The 12,659-nt window shown below is 35.5% G+C and overlaps 3 protein-coding genes across 3 annotated transcripts; 2 read left to right on the top strand and 1 right to left on the bottom strand.

Annotated features, from left to right (window-relative positions):
* The first annotated feature begins 1,480 nt into the window (after positions 1-1,480).
* LOC9317539 (ACT domain-containing protein ACR10) lies at positions 1,481-3,693 on the top strand. Its single transcript, XM_021028756.1, has 6 exons — positions 1,481-1,850; positions 1,937-2,164; positions 2,245-2,350; positions 2,437-2,761; positions 2,895-3,179; positions 3,270-3,693. The coding sequence occupies exons 1-6, from the start codon at positions 1,697-1,699 to the stop codon at positions 3,405-3,407; spliced, it is 1,236 nt and encodes a 411-aa protein (XP_020884415.1). The 5' UTR covers positions 1,481-1,696; the 3' UTR covers positions 3,408-3,693.
* A 77-nt stretch (positions 3,694-3,770) lies between these two features.
* Positions 3,771-5,717, top strand: LOC9315695. Its single transcript, XM_002881426.2, has 4 exons — positions 3,771-4,145; positions 4,238-4,348; positions 4,727-4,795; positions 5,432-5,717. The coding sequence occupies exons 1-4, from the start codon at positions 4,002-4,004 to the stop codon at positions 5,480-5,482; spliced, it is 375 nt and encodes a 124-aa protein (XP_002881472.1). The 5' UTR covers positions 3,771-4,001; the 3' UTR covers positions 5,483-5,717.
* A 4,752-nt stretch (positions 5,718-10,469) lies between these two features.
* LOC9315694 (aquaporin TIP1-1) lies at positions 10,470-11,761 on the bottom strand. Its single transcript, XM_021027801.1, has 2 exons — positions 11,177-11,761; positions 10,470-11,080 (listed from the first exon to the last, which is right to left on the bottom strand). The coding sequence occupies exons 1-2, from the start codon at positions 11,558-11,560 to the stop codon at positions 10,709-10,711; spliced, it is 756 nt and encodes a 251-aa protein (XP_020883460.1). The 5' UTR covers positions 11,561-11,761; the 3' UTR covers positions 10,470-10,708.
* Between the last annotated feature and the right edge of the window lie 898 nt (positions 11,762-12,659).

Raw genomic sequence — 12,659 nt, 5'->3', positions numbered from 1 at the left:
CTAAAGAGAAAAAAGCTCTCAGTAATTTTTGAGAGAGAGGCCGACTAACTTGTTACCGTCCGGATATTTTCCGGTTATCAATTCCCGTTTAGTGGGCGTTCTTCCAACACTCACCAAATCCTTTATGGTATTTGGTTGGCTTGTATCCGATATCGATTTGACTTCCATAGTCTCGATGATCGGCGTGGCCGTCAGCGATTCTTGCCGCTTTGCTCTGGGTTGTTCATGACCGAATAAAGTTTATGTTGGGGTGGTCAATGATGTGTCCAAGCCACATACTCTTGAAATCAATTTTGATCCCTAGCTTTCATGCGTCTTCAAATCCTTCAGATTGAGCTTCTCTTCCCAAGGCCTTCAACCGATTGATCCCAATCTCTCATCTCTGAGATGGGTGATGTTTCAGTTAGGCGGCTCCTTCAGCTTCCTCCAACAAGAATTCACAATCAGATTTGGGTCAAGATCTGAAAGGTCTACTTCTGCTTATCAGTCAACATGTTTTTGATGGTTCCAAAGCTTCATCATCGAAGCCTCATCAAATTGGGTTTGCAAGTGGATGTTTTATTTTCTTAAGTCGATTTAATAACAAGAGAGGAAGAGTAGTTCAGAGTTTTCCGATGGTTATGGCGATTTCCATCATCAACAACAAAATTCAGTTTTCGGAAAAGAAGTAATTGTGTTTTCAGATGCTTCTCAAAGGAATTATCTAGGGGTTAATTATTAGATTTCGTTTGTTTAATTGTGGTTTTGTGTGTGTAATTGACTTATGTTATTGTACTTTTGGTTTGTGTTTTAGCTCCGGGGAATTCTCGTTTCCGCCGGCTAAATATCCAGGGACTTACATGTGTCCTCGAGCTTTGTATCATACGTACGTTTCTCATCCTTCATTTGAAGGTTTGAATAAAAGTTCGATTGTGAAAAAAAAAACATAAGACTAAAGAGCAGATTTGGGAAAAGTAATTTGAAATTAAGAATTAAGGAACATCTCACAGCTCACATCGTTCTGGTAAAAAAAAAACACAGTGTGGTCACGTAAATCGTGTATGACTTGTCATTTGCTTATTAATTTATTACTGTATTATACTATCGCCTAAAGTCCTCACTTTTAGGAGAAGTAGACTAGTAAACGCTTCTGACTAAAATACAATTAAATTAAGAAACTGAGGTTCACCAAAAATTCCAAAGTGAACAACAAAAGCTCACTAATACTCAAATTAAGTTCTTAAACACAACATTCCGATATGATTTTTCAATTACTACGACACAAAATTTGGATTAGATACACTAGTACATGTGCATCGATAATTCATCAATCAATAATATTCATCCTTTTATTTGGTACAAAAATCAAGAATATTCATCTAATAACTAGAGTAACCAACAACCACCATTGTTTATTTAGACTTGCTTTATTAATTAAAAATATAAATTGGAATTAGACAATGGTTCTAAGTACCTCTAAAACGTTGATTACCAAAAAAAAATGTACCTCTAAAACGCGAAAAAAATAAAAAGAGAAGATTTATTAGATAGTTTGAGGAACAAATTAGAAGCGTAGAAGGAACACACAAAACATGGCTTCAAGTACAACAACACGACGAACCACTTAAAGCTCAACACCTTTGACTCTCTCTCTCTTTCTCATCTCCAATAAAACCAGTCACAGAAGCGCAAAAACTCCAAAAGTTTAAGGTACAAGATGGGAAATTTGTCGGACGACGTGGTGATAATCAGTCAATCGGAGAAAGAAGGTGACCCGAGTGTAATAACCATCAATTGTCCTGACAAAACTGGTCTAGGTTGTGATCTCTGTCGTATCCTCCTCTTTTTCGGCCTCAACATTGTCAGAGGAGGTAACAATTTCCATCATTACACTTTGGTTTCAATTTAGGAGGTAACAACATCTTATGAATGTGTTCGATTAAATTCCTCTGTGAAGATGTATCGACTGATGGGAAATGGTGTTACTTGGTCTTCTGGGTGATTGGGAAACCTAACACAAGATGGAATCTGTTGAAGATGAGACTTGTAGAGGCAAGCCCTTCTTTTTCTTGGGCCTTTGGTATCTCAAGATGTTACCTTTCTGATTCTGAGTCTCAGCCTCCCAAGCTTCCTGATCTTTTCCTTTTGAAGCTAGCTTGTTCTGACCGCACAGGGCTTCTCTATGGTTAGTTAGTCTCTTTCTATTGGGTTCTTGAGTCTTTTGAATTTCAGGTAGATGTGTCCTTACTGTTTCTATATTGACAGATGTCACAGAGGTTCTTTACAAGCTTGAGATTAACATTGAGAAAGTTAAGATATCGACTACCCCTGATGGAAAAGTAATGGACTTGTTCTTTGTCACAGACACTAGGTATATAAACTGCAAATCTAAATAGGAGATTTTGGATTATATCTAGAATGGTTAAGTTAGGTGTGTTCTGTTTTTGTTCTTCTCAGAGAGCTTTTAGGGACGGTGAAGAGGCGGGATGAAGTGTATGAGTACCTGAGAGATGCCATTGGAGATTCAATGATCAGCTATGACATTGAACTTGTTGGCCCAGAAATCACAGCTCGCTCGCAGGCTTCCTCATCAGTTGCAGAAACATTGTTCTCCTCGGATGTGTCGGGAGAGCACCCGAGTGGGTTACAAACTTCAAGCAATGTGTCTATTACAGTTGACAACTTGCTAAGCTCAGCTCACACCCTTATTCATATCACTTGTCAAGATCACAAAGGCCTTCTCTATGATATTATGAGAACCTTCAAAGATTTCAACATTCAGGTTTGTGCAAGTCTTTAATGGTTTTTTCTGACCCTTAAAATTCATATGCTCAGATCTTTTTATATGATTTGCTTAAACCTTGCGACTGTTATTTACATGGGACTTGTTTTCTCGAATCTTGTTTGATGATCAGATCTCATATGGGCGATTTACCATAAAGCGAGGAAGGAACTGTGAGATCGACTTGTTCATCGTGCAATCTGATGGCCGAAAGATCCTTGACTCGAGCAAGCTAAATGCATTGATTACTCGTTTAAGAGCAGAGCTACAGCAACCTCTGAGAGTGGTAATGATGAATCGAGGTCCAGATACTGAACTTCTTGTCACAAACCCTGTTGAATTATCAGGAAAGGGACGGCCACAAGTCTTCCACGACATAGCACTTGCCCTCAAGAAGATCAATACCTGCATCTTCTCGGTATAACTCATCCAATCACACCATTCAAGCTCATACCAAACAAACACTTTTTTCTATCACCTATATTCCATGAATCAATGTCTTTAATAGGCTGAAATTGGAAGACACGTGACTGGAGACAGGGAATGGGAGGTGTACAAAGTGTTGATCAATGAAGAAGACAGCTTACCGATCCCGAGAAGCAAGATAGAGGAAGAAGTCTGGAATACTTTGATGGGTTGGGAGTGAAATTTCCAGACCTCAGGACCATCAGCTAACCTCAAGACTCATAGAGAGGGAGTATGACTGTAAGATAGTCACTTTATGGTGCAATGAGTGTATGTAGATTAAGATGATATGGTGTATTTATCCGATAAACCGAATTTTCTCTAAGCTACCATGTGTATATATGGTTTGAGTCTTTTTTTCTGTTGATGACAAAATTGTAAGTAGAGAAAAGAAGAATGTTGTAAATGAGTGTGTGATGGTTTCATAGAAAAGAAGCTAAGCTAAGCTAAGCCAAGTTTTTTTTCTCTTTGTACAGTATTGTGCTCAGATCTTTGTCATATTAAGGAAGTTAAATGGGCCGATTTAAAGGCCCAAGTGGAGAGGGTGGCTATTTCGTAATTAAGTACCTTAAAGAGGGGCAAAAAGTGAAGGAGAAACCTATGAAAAATGGCGACTGTTTAAGAAGCACACGAAGACAATCCGAAAGCTGACCACAAAGTTTTCGACTTTGCAATTTAGATAAATCTTTCTATCCATTTACACAACAACAAAAATTAAGGGCTCTCAATTTCGAATTCTGCTTCAGTGTTTTCCGGCGAAAAAAACGAATCTTTAATGGCGAAGAAAGGAGGAGCAACGCTAGCTGAGGATGCACCGTGGCGAGTTTCGTCAGGAAGACCAGTGCCAAAGATCAGTCGCTCTCCGGTTTTATCTATCTCTCAAAACCCAGAATCCGATTACGCCATTTCCGTCATGAAGGTTCCTTTTTTCTCTTGTTCCATTCATTGTTTTGCAAATTGCAATCAAATTTGGGATTTTTTTAATTATGGGTTTGCGTGTAATCTCTGCAGCATCCGAATCCAGTGGGAGGTGGGTTTGCTATGGAAGCTGTACTTGAATCTGCAGGACCTGAATGCGTTGTTCCTGGCCAAGTCACACCTCTTCGGTTACTTGGTGTTAAGGTTACTTCTTGAGATATTACTAAATACGTTTGAGTGTTGGAATGTGGAAAGAATGATGATAGTTTTCTTGCATGTGTGTAGTAGAAGTTTTTGTTATCCAAATTGATTTAGAATTCATACAGGAAAGGTGTGTCTGTCTATCATCTTTCTGTTGTCTTCATTTTTGTATAATGTTCTAGTTTATGAGGTAGTTTTGTGTAAGTTTTGATCTTTGGCTCACCCTTGAGAATAGTTTCTAAAACCGTAGCTGGCTAGTGCCTAGGTCTGCACATAAGGGATGTTTTGACTACTTTCTCTTATATTCCCGTTGGTTTTATTCATTCATGGTTTATGAGGTTTCATTTGTTAATAGTTTCACGTTTGGGTGTATTTGAATAGGTGTGGCCAGTTGAAGTTGATCTTAAATTCTTGGAACCAGTGGGAAAAGAGCTGAAAATGCTTGGGAAGGTAAAAGACCCTCGTCTTATTGCTTTGTGTCTTAATCATATTTATATACACTACTTGCACATGATCACTTGTTAATATGAGCCAATACCTTGGATGATCTTCTTTCATTCTCTGTCTTTGTTTGAGGCAATAATTTGAACTCTTGAGGCTTGTTTGCCTTAGGCTAGTGTGTTATTTGAAGTTATTGTTAGAGGGGATTAGGTTATTGTATCCTATAACTCTATCGCTATCAAGATCATAGATGGTCTTCTTTTTTTCTTTGGGTAGGCTGGTTAGTTAGGACAAATTCTAAAGTAATCATGTGGCTCAACAAGTGAGACTTAGCGGGAGTTGAACCCTGGTATCGTTTCTAGTCTAGCCACCTGGTTCTAACTGAGAAAACTGTAGGCTAATTGGGATGCATAGATAATCATCTTCACACAAACAGCTAAAGTCAGAAAATATGGATTAGACCAGGATTTTGATTGAGAATCGGATCAATCGTTATCGTAATTAGTAATGAAATGTGCTCCGCACATAGTATGAACGCATTAAATACAAAACTACCTGTACCTATTTTCTGTTTTGTTAGACTTGATCATAATTATCTTTGGCTGTAAGTTAACATCGGTCTCTCTGTTGTTCCTGAGTATGCAGTTCATGGACAACGCCGTCGAGCTGATGAATAAGTCCTTCATTGACCGCTAAGCACTATGGATAAACGGTTATATACTTGTCAAGGTTCTAAACCTGGAGTTTTGGAACTGCGGAAGATCTGTCTAGTCGCCAGAACTTGTTAGTGGCAGAGAGATCTGATATGAGCAAGTGGAATATGGTGTGCGTGTGTTTGTATAGAGGATTTTTACAGACAAAATCTATATACTATCAAATCATTAATTTGAATGACAGTTTTAAAAATGTCTTTAAAGGTTTATCTCTCCAATGTTCTTCAAGTTTTCCAGTCATTCTCTTTTGAGTTCCAAAATGGGATCAAGAATAAAGCATCTTTCATCAATGGACCTAATACGATAAAAAAATTTTACCGGTTTCACGAACTACACATGGTAAAACACGCAGGTCAAAATTAGGGCTGGGCATTCGGGTATGCGGGTCGGGTTCGGGTAAAACCCGATCGGGTACGGGTCTTTCGGGTAGAGGAGTTTAGGACCCAATAGGGTAAATCTAAAATATCGGTTCGGTTTCGGTTCGGATCTAATCGGGTTCGGGTCGGTTCGGGTTTAGATTTTTAGAACCGCTAAATACCCAAAAAATCGGGTACCCATCGGGTTCGGGTATTTTATACCCAAATACCCGAATTTTATCCGAAATTTTATCCTAATATCCGAATTTTATCAGCAATTTTACTCTAATACTAGATTGTTACCCGCGGTACACCGCGGGTTAATTATTTGATTTTTTTTTTCTTTTTATAAACTGATGAATTTGTTGTATATAATATTTTTTGTTGTACATTGCGAGTCACATGCGTTGTAACTAAAAATGAAAATTTTAAGTTGTATTTGTTTTGTTTTGTGTTTAAAATTGTATAATTGTATTTTGATTTGTTAATCCCAGGATTTCACCCGTGATATATTATCCCGTATTAATATCAATCTAAATCCGACCCGTCCCACCATATAATCATGTCCCGTAAAATTAAACATCATTTTGTTATTTCTTTTAATAACACTTTTATTTAAAAGATATATAATTCGAGTCAATTTAAAAGTTTGCTTTCAAATAGTTTCTATAATATATATATATATATATTTTTTCAAATTAGTGTGTGTTTTTAGACCAACTCGTAAAAATATTTTTAAAATGTATATTAAAATACTAAATAATTGTATTTCGATTTGTTAATTTTAAGATTTCACCGTGGTATATTGTCCCGTTTTAGATAATTGTAGAAATTATAAAAATATCTGAATGACTCAATTTCGGGTCAGAGTAAAAAAAAAATACGACCTGATTAAACGAGCAAATTTGTTTTTCAAAAATGTTAATATAGATTGTACACATATTTTTTTCTTCATCGATTGAGTAATATGTCTGTTTTAAAAAATTTGAATCATAGCATATGCAGAAAAAAATCGAATTTTTTTTATTAAGTATATATATTTTATAATAGTTCAAAATAATATAAATATAAGATCATATAAAAGTGAAATGAGAATCATATATTTATGTTTTAATTAGGTAGAGAGGTTTTAGGAAATTAGTTCAAATTTGTTATATTAGCATTAAATAATCATATTTGATTTCTATATCTATAAAAATTGTAGAGAATATGCCATAAATAAAGAGTTTAGGTATAGTAATTAGTTGAGAATATATATATTTTTTAGATTTTATTGATTAATTTTCGTTTTTTAATTTTGTCAAAAATAAGGAAAGATCCGATTGAAGATTTCCGGGTCAAAATTAAACAAAATTTGACCCGATTAGGAACCCCAAAAAGTGTTGCAAAAATGTATAGTAGATCCGAGTTTCACCCGAAAATTTATCCGAATAACCAGAATTTTTTCCAAATATTTAAAAAATTTACAAGCATCTCGCGTATAAATATATTTTGTCTTAAATATTTAAATATAAGTGCATTTAATTTTTGGTAACTACTCTCGGATATTTAGATATAAATGTATTTAGCTCAAATATTATATATATAAAAAGTTTTATATGTATAAGTATATGTAATTTCGGGTAATCGGGTACCTGTTCGAGTATCGGGTTCGGATCGGGTTTTACCCCATACCCACGAGTACGGCAATACAAGACCCAATAGGGTAAATAGCTAATACCCGTACCCGCCCCGAACCGGTTTTTTTGGGTCGGTTTCGGTTCGGATACTCGGGTACGGTTTTTTTGCCCAGGCCTAGTCAAAATCCACACAGAAATCAGAACTCGACAAAACCAAACGGCTTATGTTAACAAAACTCTTAAACCGGAAAAATACCAAAAAAATAAGATTAACGTCCATAAACTACCAAAAACATACAAACTTTTAACATCGTATACTCACTTTGTAAACTAACAAAATTGGTAAAACACCACTTAAGGTTTAAGGTTTTTTTAGGCTGAGTTCTAACTAATAGTTTAACTTATACCGCAAACAAAAGCTATCAAAAAGCTATCAAAAACAAATAACTAGTAACTAGTAATTAACCCTATACTTAAACTTAAACCAAAACGAAGTTCTAAACCTAAAAACTGACGGAATAAAATTGTTGAAGTAGTGTGTTATTGACTTATTTCACGTAATAAATATGGTTTAATAAATTTATAAACAAGTATATATATATATATATATATATATTATTGAGAAGTGACGTTATCGTTGGAGGTAAAGAAAGAAAGATGCAAAAACTATAAATAATCACGGAGAGAATGTTAGGCACCGCCGCACCGGCCCCATTTGAATTCAGAAACATAATCTCTCCACAAACCCAACGACGTGTGTACACCAGTTTTACTTTAGAAAAAAAAAGTAACTAAACCATATCTTTGGGAAAAGAAAAAACACTAAAACCTTGATTTTTTTTTTTGGTAATTACACTAAAACCTTGATGATACTTGTTTCTCTTCTTCTTAAGTTGTTTTTTTTTATATAATCATGTGGTATTCTCCTCAACTACAACTTAATTTCTACAAAATTAATTACTCTCATATAATTAATCATAGTTCAACACAATTCATAAGAATATTAAATCTATCATTCCCTAGAAGACTGGAATACTAATATTGAAATAATTTAGATATAAAATCTCATGATAAAGATCTGTGGAAATTTGGGACCCAAAACATCAATAATTTATGCAAAGGTCAGTCACTCGGTTATTTACTTTTTAGCAGATAGTGACCAGCTGTCCTCTTTTACTGTCCATTTTTCAATCACTTTTGATAGTATTTTGGCTTTGTCCCTCGTGCGAATCTGTATCCCATTTTGTTTTGTTATGACATATTTAACGATAATTTGTGACATAACGTGGTTAATTAGTGCCAGAAAGATGCGTAGTTTGTATATATTTTCAATCTTCACAATAGCAGGGAGATAAAAGGAAATGCCAACAAGTTTGATCTAATTGCTTTTGATATATTAGAGAAAAAAAAAGTAAAAAGAGTCAAATCAAAATCAACATAAAAAGAAAAAATTATTGCAGCTAGTCGTTTTAATCAAAACACTAATATAACATGCTAGATAAAATTCTAACAGTTTGATGCGGTTCAACTTTCATTTGGGATTGAACTCTAAATATTTTGCTTGTAATGGTGAAAGAAAAGTTTGTGTTTAGTTCATGTGACCGACCTCTTCTAATTAATAAAAGAAGAACTAGATTTGTGACTTGTGAGAGCCATATGATTGAAAAAGGACCATAAGGTTTGGTACGAGTTATGAGTGTACTCTTATTATACTATTCACTCACAAAAAGGTTGATGAGAAATTACACATTTATAGGGGAAAGGGAAAGAGAAACCTACAAAAACATTAGGTAAAAGTTTCCAAAATGGCACATGGGTACTGAATATTTTATCGAACATTCTAGATAATATGATATATAAATTTTCTTTGGCCAAAATTATACAAAAGTATATAAAATGGCCTATAAAAAAAAAATCTTCATATCATCTCTTAATCTAACTATAGAAAAATGGTGATCACATTTGAAAGATAGATACTCTAATGTAACGAAGCATATTTACTTACAAAGATTTTGTATAGAAAAAAAAAGCTTAATCAGAAGCTACTATGTCGGCAATTGCACCAGTGTACGATTCTGCTTGTGGAAATTTTCAAAATTGGTGCAGGCGTTTTCACGTGCTTGCTTCTGCCCATCCGTATACATTTGGCCAAAGATTTTGAAATATCTCTAAATACCAAACCAAACAGAATTCTAATTTTGGTTACAAAGATCCGAAGCCCCTTACAATTTTCTTTCCCTGCCGAATTATCTGAACAAAAACTAAGACATAAGCCAATGAAGGGATTTCGAATTGGATCACTGTTTTGAAACACAGGCCAAATGTCAAACTTTGCATCTCATCGGATCATGTCTTGATTTTGTTCGGACCAGTTCAACATGTATGATTGAGATTTGAGATCTCGTTTAATTGCTAAACAATATTACTGCATAAAATAAGTAAAAACGAAAAATCAATATTTTGTCGTTGGCTTCTGTTTCCTTAATTCACACCCTATACAAAATGAAAATACAAAGCAACATAAAACTATCAATCTCGGTCGATCTCCGGTTCTCCCAATAACTAGAATAGCAGTATTCACTATTGAGTATTGATTGACTAGTAACCCTCACTGAGTGACCCCTACAATTTCATTTTATTCCTTATTGGTTATTGCAAAACGCCAACTATCCCAACTTTCAAACTTTTACACATACATATGGTGAATTTTGTCTTCTTCCCTTTTTTTTTTTTTTGTTAAAGATATGGTGAATTTTGTTAGACTTAAGTATATCGAAACTTGTATCAAAGTTTCTCAAGTTTTTTTTCTAAAAAATGATTTAACGGAAAGTATTAGTCTGCTATCTAACAGGAAAAAATCACGACTATAGTATAGTACTCATAATTTGTTTTCTCATTTCTTATAAATTCGGTCATAATCAAAAATACATAACTAATATATAGTCTCTGTATTTAAAGTTAATGTGTGACGCGGAAATTAAAAATTTGACAAAATGGCACAAAGAAAAATTGCAATTCAAGTGAAAACTTAAGATGAGATAGATACATAATTCACATTATAGTTGCAAATTCTAATGACCACTCTTGAAACCAACGGACGAGGATTCATCTAAAAGATCCAACGATCATAAACCCCTTGATGATTCGAAATTACACAAACGGAAATTAAAAAGACATTGAAATTCAAATTCAAAGACGAATAAAATTACACAAGAGAGAAAAAGAGAGATTAATTCAGTAATCGGTGGTTGGGAGCTGTTCGTGGGTGGTGTTGATGAAGAAAACTTCGTAGATGAGTCCAGCGATTCCACCGCCGACGAGAGGACCGGCCCAGTAGACCCAGTGGTTGGTCCACGTCCAGCTCACCACCGCTGGTCCAAAAGCCACGGCGGGATTCATGGAGGCTCCGGAGAAAGCTCCTCCGGCTAAGATGTTGGCTCCAACTATGAAACCGATTGCGATGGGAGCAATTGTTCCAAGACTCCCGTTTTTGGGGTCAATAGCTGTGGCGTAGACGGTGTAAACAAGCCCGAATGTCATCACGATCTCGAAAACGAAAGCGTTCAACACTCCTACCCCAGCAGAGAGACCAAAAGCCGGCACGGCCTAAAATTTCCAAAGGTTAATTAGTTACTTGATGAAGAAGTTAGGTCAAAAGAGATAAATCATTCTAATAAAGGGGCTTAGGGTAGTTTGACATACCAAACCACCGGTAGCGAATTTGAGGATGAGACAAGCGACGACGGAGCCGAGGAGCTGAGCAATCCAGTAGAGGATACCACGGAGGAGAGTGATGTTACCACCAATGAAAGCACCGAAAGTGACGGCAGGGTTAACGTGTCCACCGGAGATGTTAGCACCAACGGAGACAGCGACGAAGAGTCCAAAGGCATGAGCCAGTGCGGCAGCTACGAGACCAGAAGGAGTGGTGGCTCCGTTTTCAGTGAGCTTGTTGAAAGCCATGCCAGAGCCTGAACCGGCGACGACGAAGATCAAAGTTGAAATGAACTCAGCCAACGCCGCCTTTAAGGCATCGGGACGGGTTGCTTCATCAGGACGGCCAACGGCGATGTTTCTGATCGGCATGATCGGACGGCTGAGATTTAATTGCCAAGATGCTAGAAGAGTGAGAGATGGATTTGATGATTTTTTCTGGTTCTACTATGTGCCCTTACTTATATCTGAGGTGGCGCCATTTTGGTGACCGGTTACCGGATGAGAAATTATTAATAAGTTATTAATTTTTGTTGGAAATTATTTGATTGGAGCGGTTAGAGATTTAAATAATTTTGAAAACAGGCTAAACAAGTACATCGCTGTAATTCCAGCGAAGCGGAACCGACCAATCTACGTGGCGGATAACGACTTGTCATGTTTGTACATGTATAGAGCTTTTGTCCCTTTTTCATATTCTCTCTCTCGAATGATCGAGAGTTCTAGAGGAAAATAATACGATTTTATTCTTGTTTTTTCTCCAACTATTTTGGTAAGAGGTTTTTACTTGATTAGTGGTAGAATTTAATCTTTTTGAATATATATTGTAAAGACTCAACTATTAGATAAGGGTTACTTAACATAAGCTCCGTAACAAAATTATAACTAAAGGTGGTTACTAAAAATATTTCAAATCTATAGCCATTTGTTTCTTTCTTATTTATTGTTTGTCGTTGTTTTCGTTGTTATAAATGTCGTTGTTTTCTCTTGGGTCTTTGTTCTTGAAACATAAATAATTCTGTGTAGATAAGTCACGGCTACTTTTATGAATTTGATATTCGAAGTGACATTACATGCTAACCATATATTATGATATTTTTTATATTATCGTTAGTAGAATTATGTAGCATCAATGATATCTATGCCAAATCACTCCGCTTCATCCTAATCGCAATTCTTTCAACTCGCTCTCCACGTATAGGAGAAAATTATAAGATGTTATCTTGTTTATGGCACCAATTTTTCTATCATCATAGAAAAATAGAGAATATTAATTTTTATGGCATCAAATTCTAACATTCCTCTTGTACCCAAAAACAAAATTCTAACATTCCAATCTCACAGTTTTTCATATATCATACAAATAGATAATATATTTATTTAGCATTTTATTTTGCAAGCCAATTATCTATTTGGGCAAAAAGTATTGTGACGGCCCTCCACTTAAGGCAAAATAATAATTTATGAATGT

Source organism: Arabidopsis lyrata (genome assembly GCF_000004255.2).
Source record: "Arabidopsis lyrata subsp. lyrata unplaced genomic scaffold ARALYscaffold_4, whole genome shotgun sequence".
Classification (NCBI taxonomy): Eukaryota; Viridiplantae; Streptophyta; class Magnoliopsida; order Brassicales; family Brassicaceae; genus Arabidopsis; species Arabidopsis lyrata.
The sequence above is the reverse complement of the archived record's forward strand: the minus strand, read 5'-3'. Positions and strand labels throughout refer to the sequence as shown.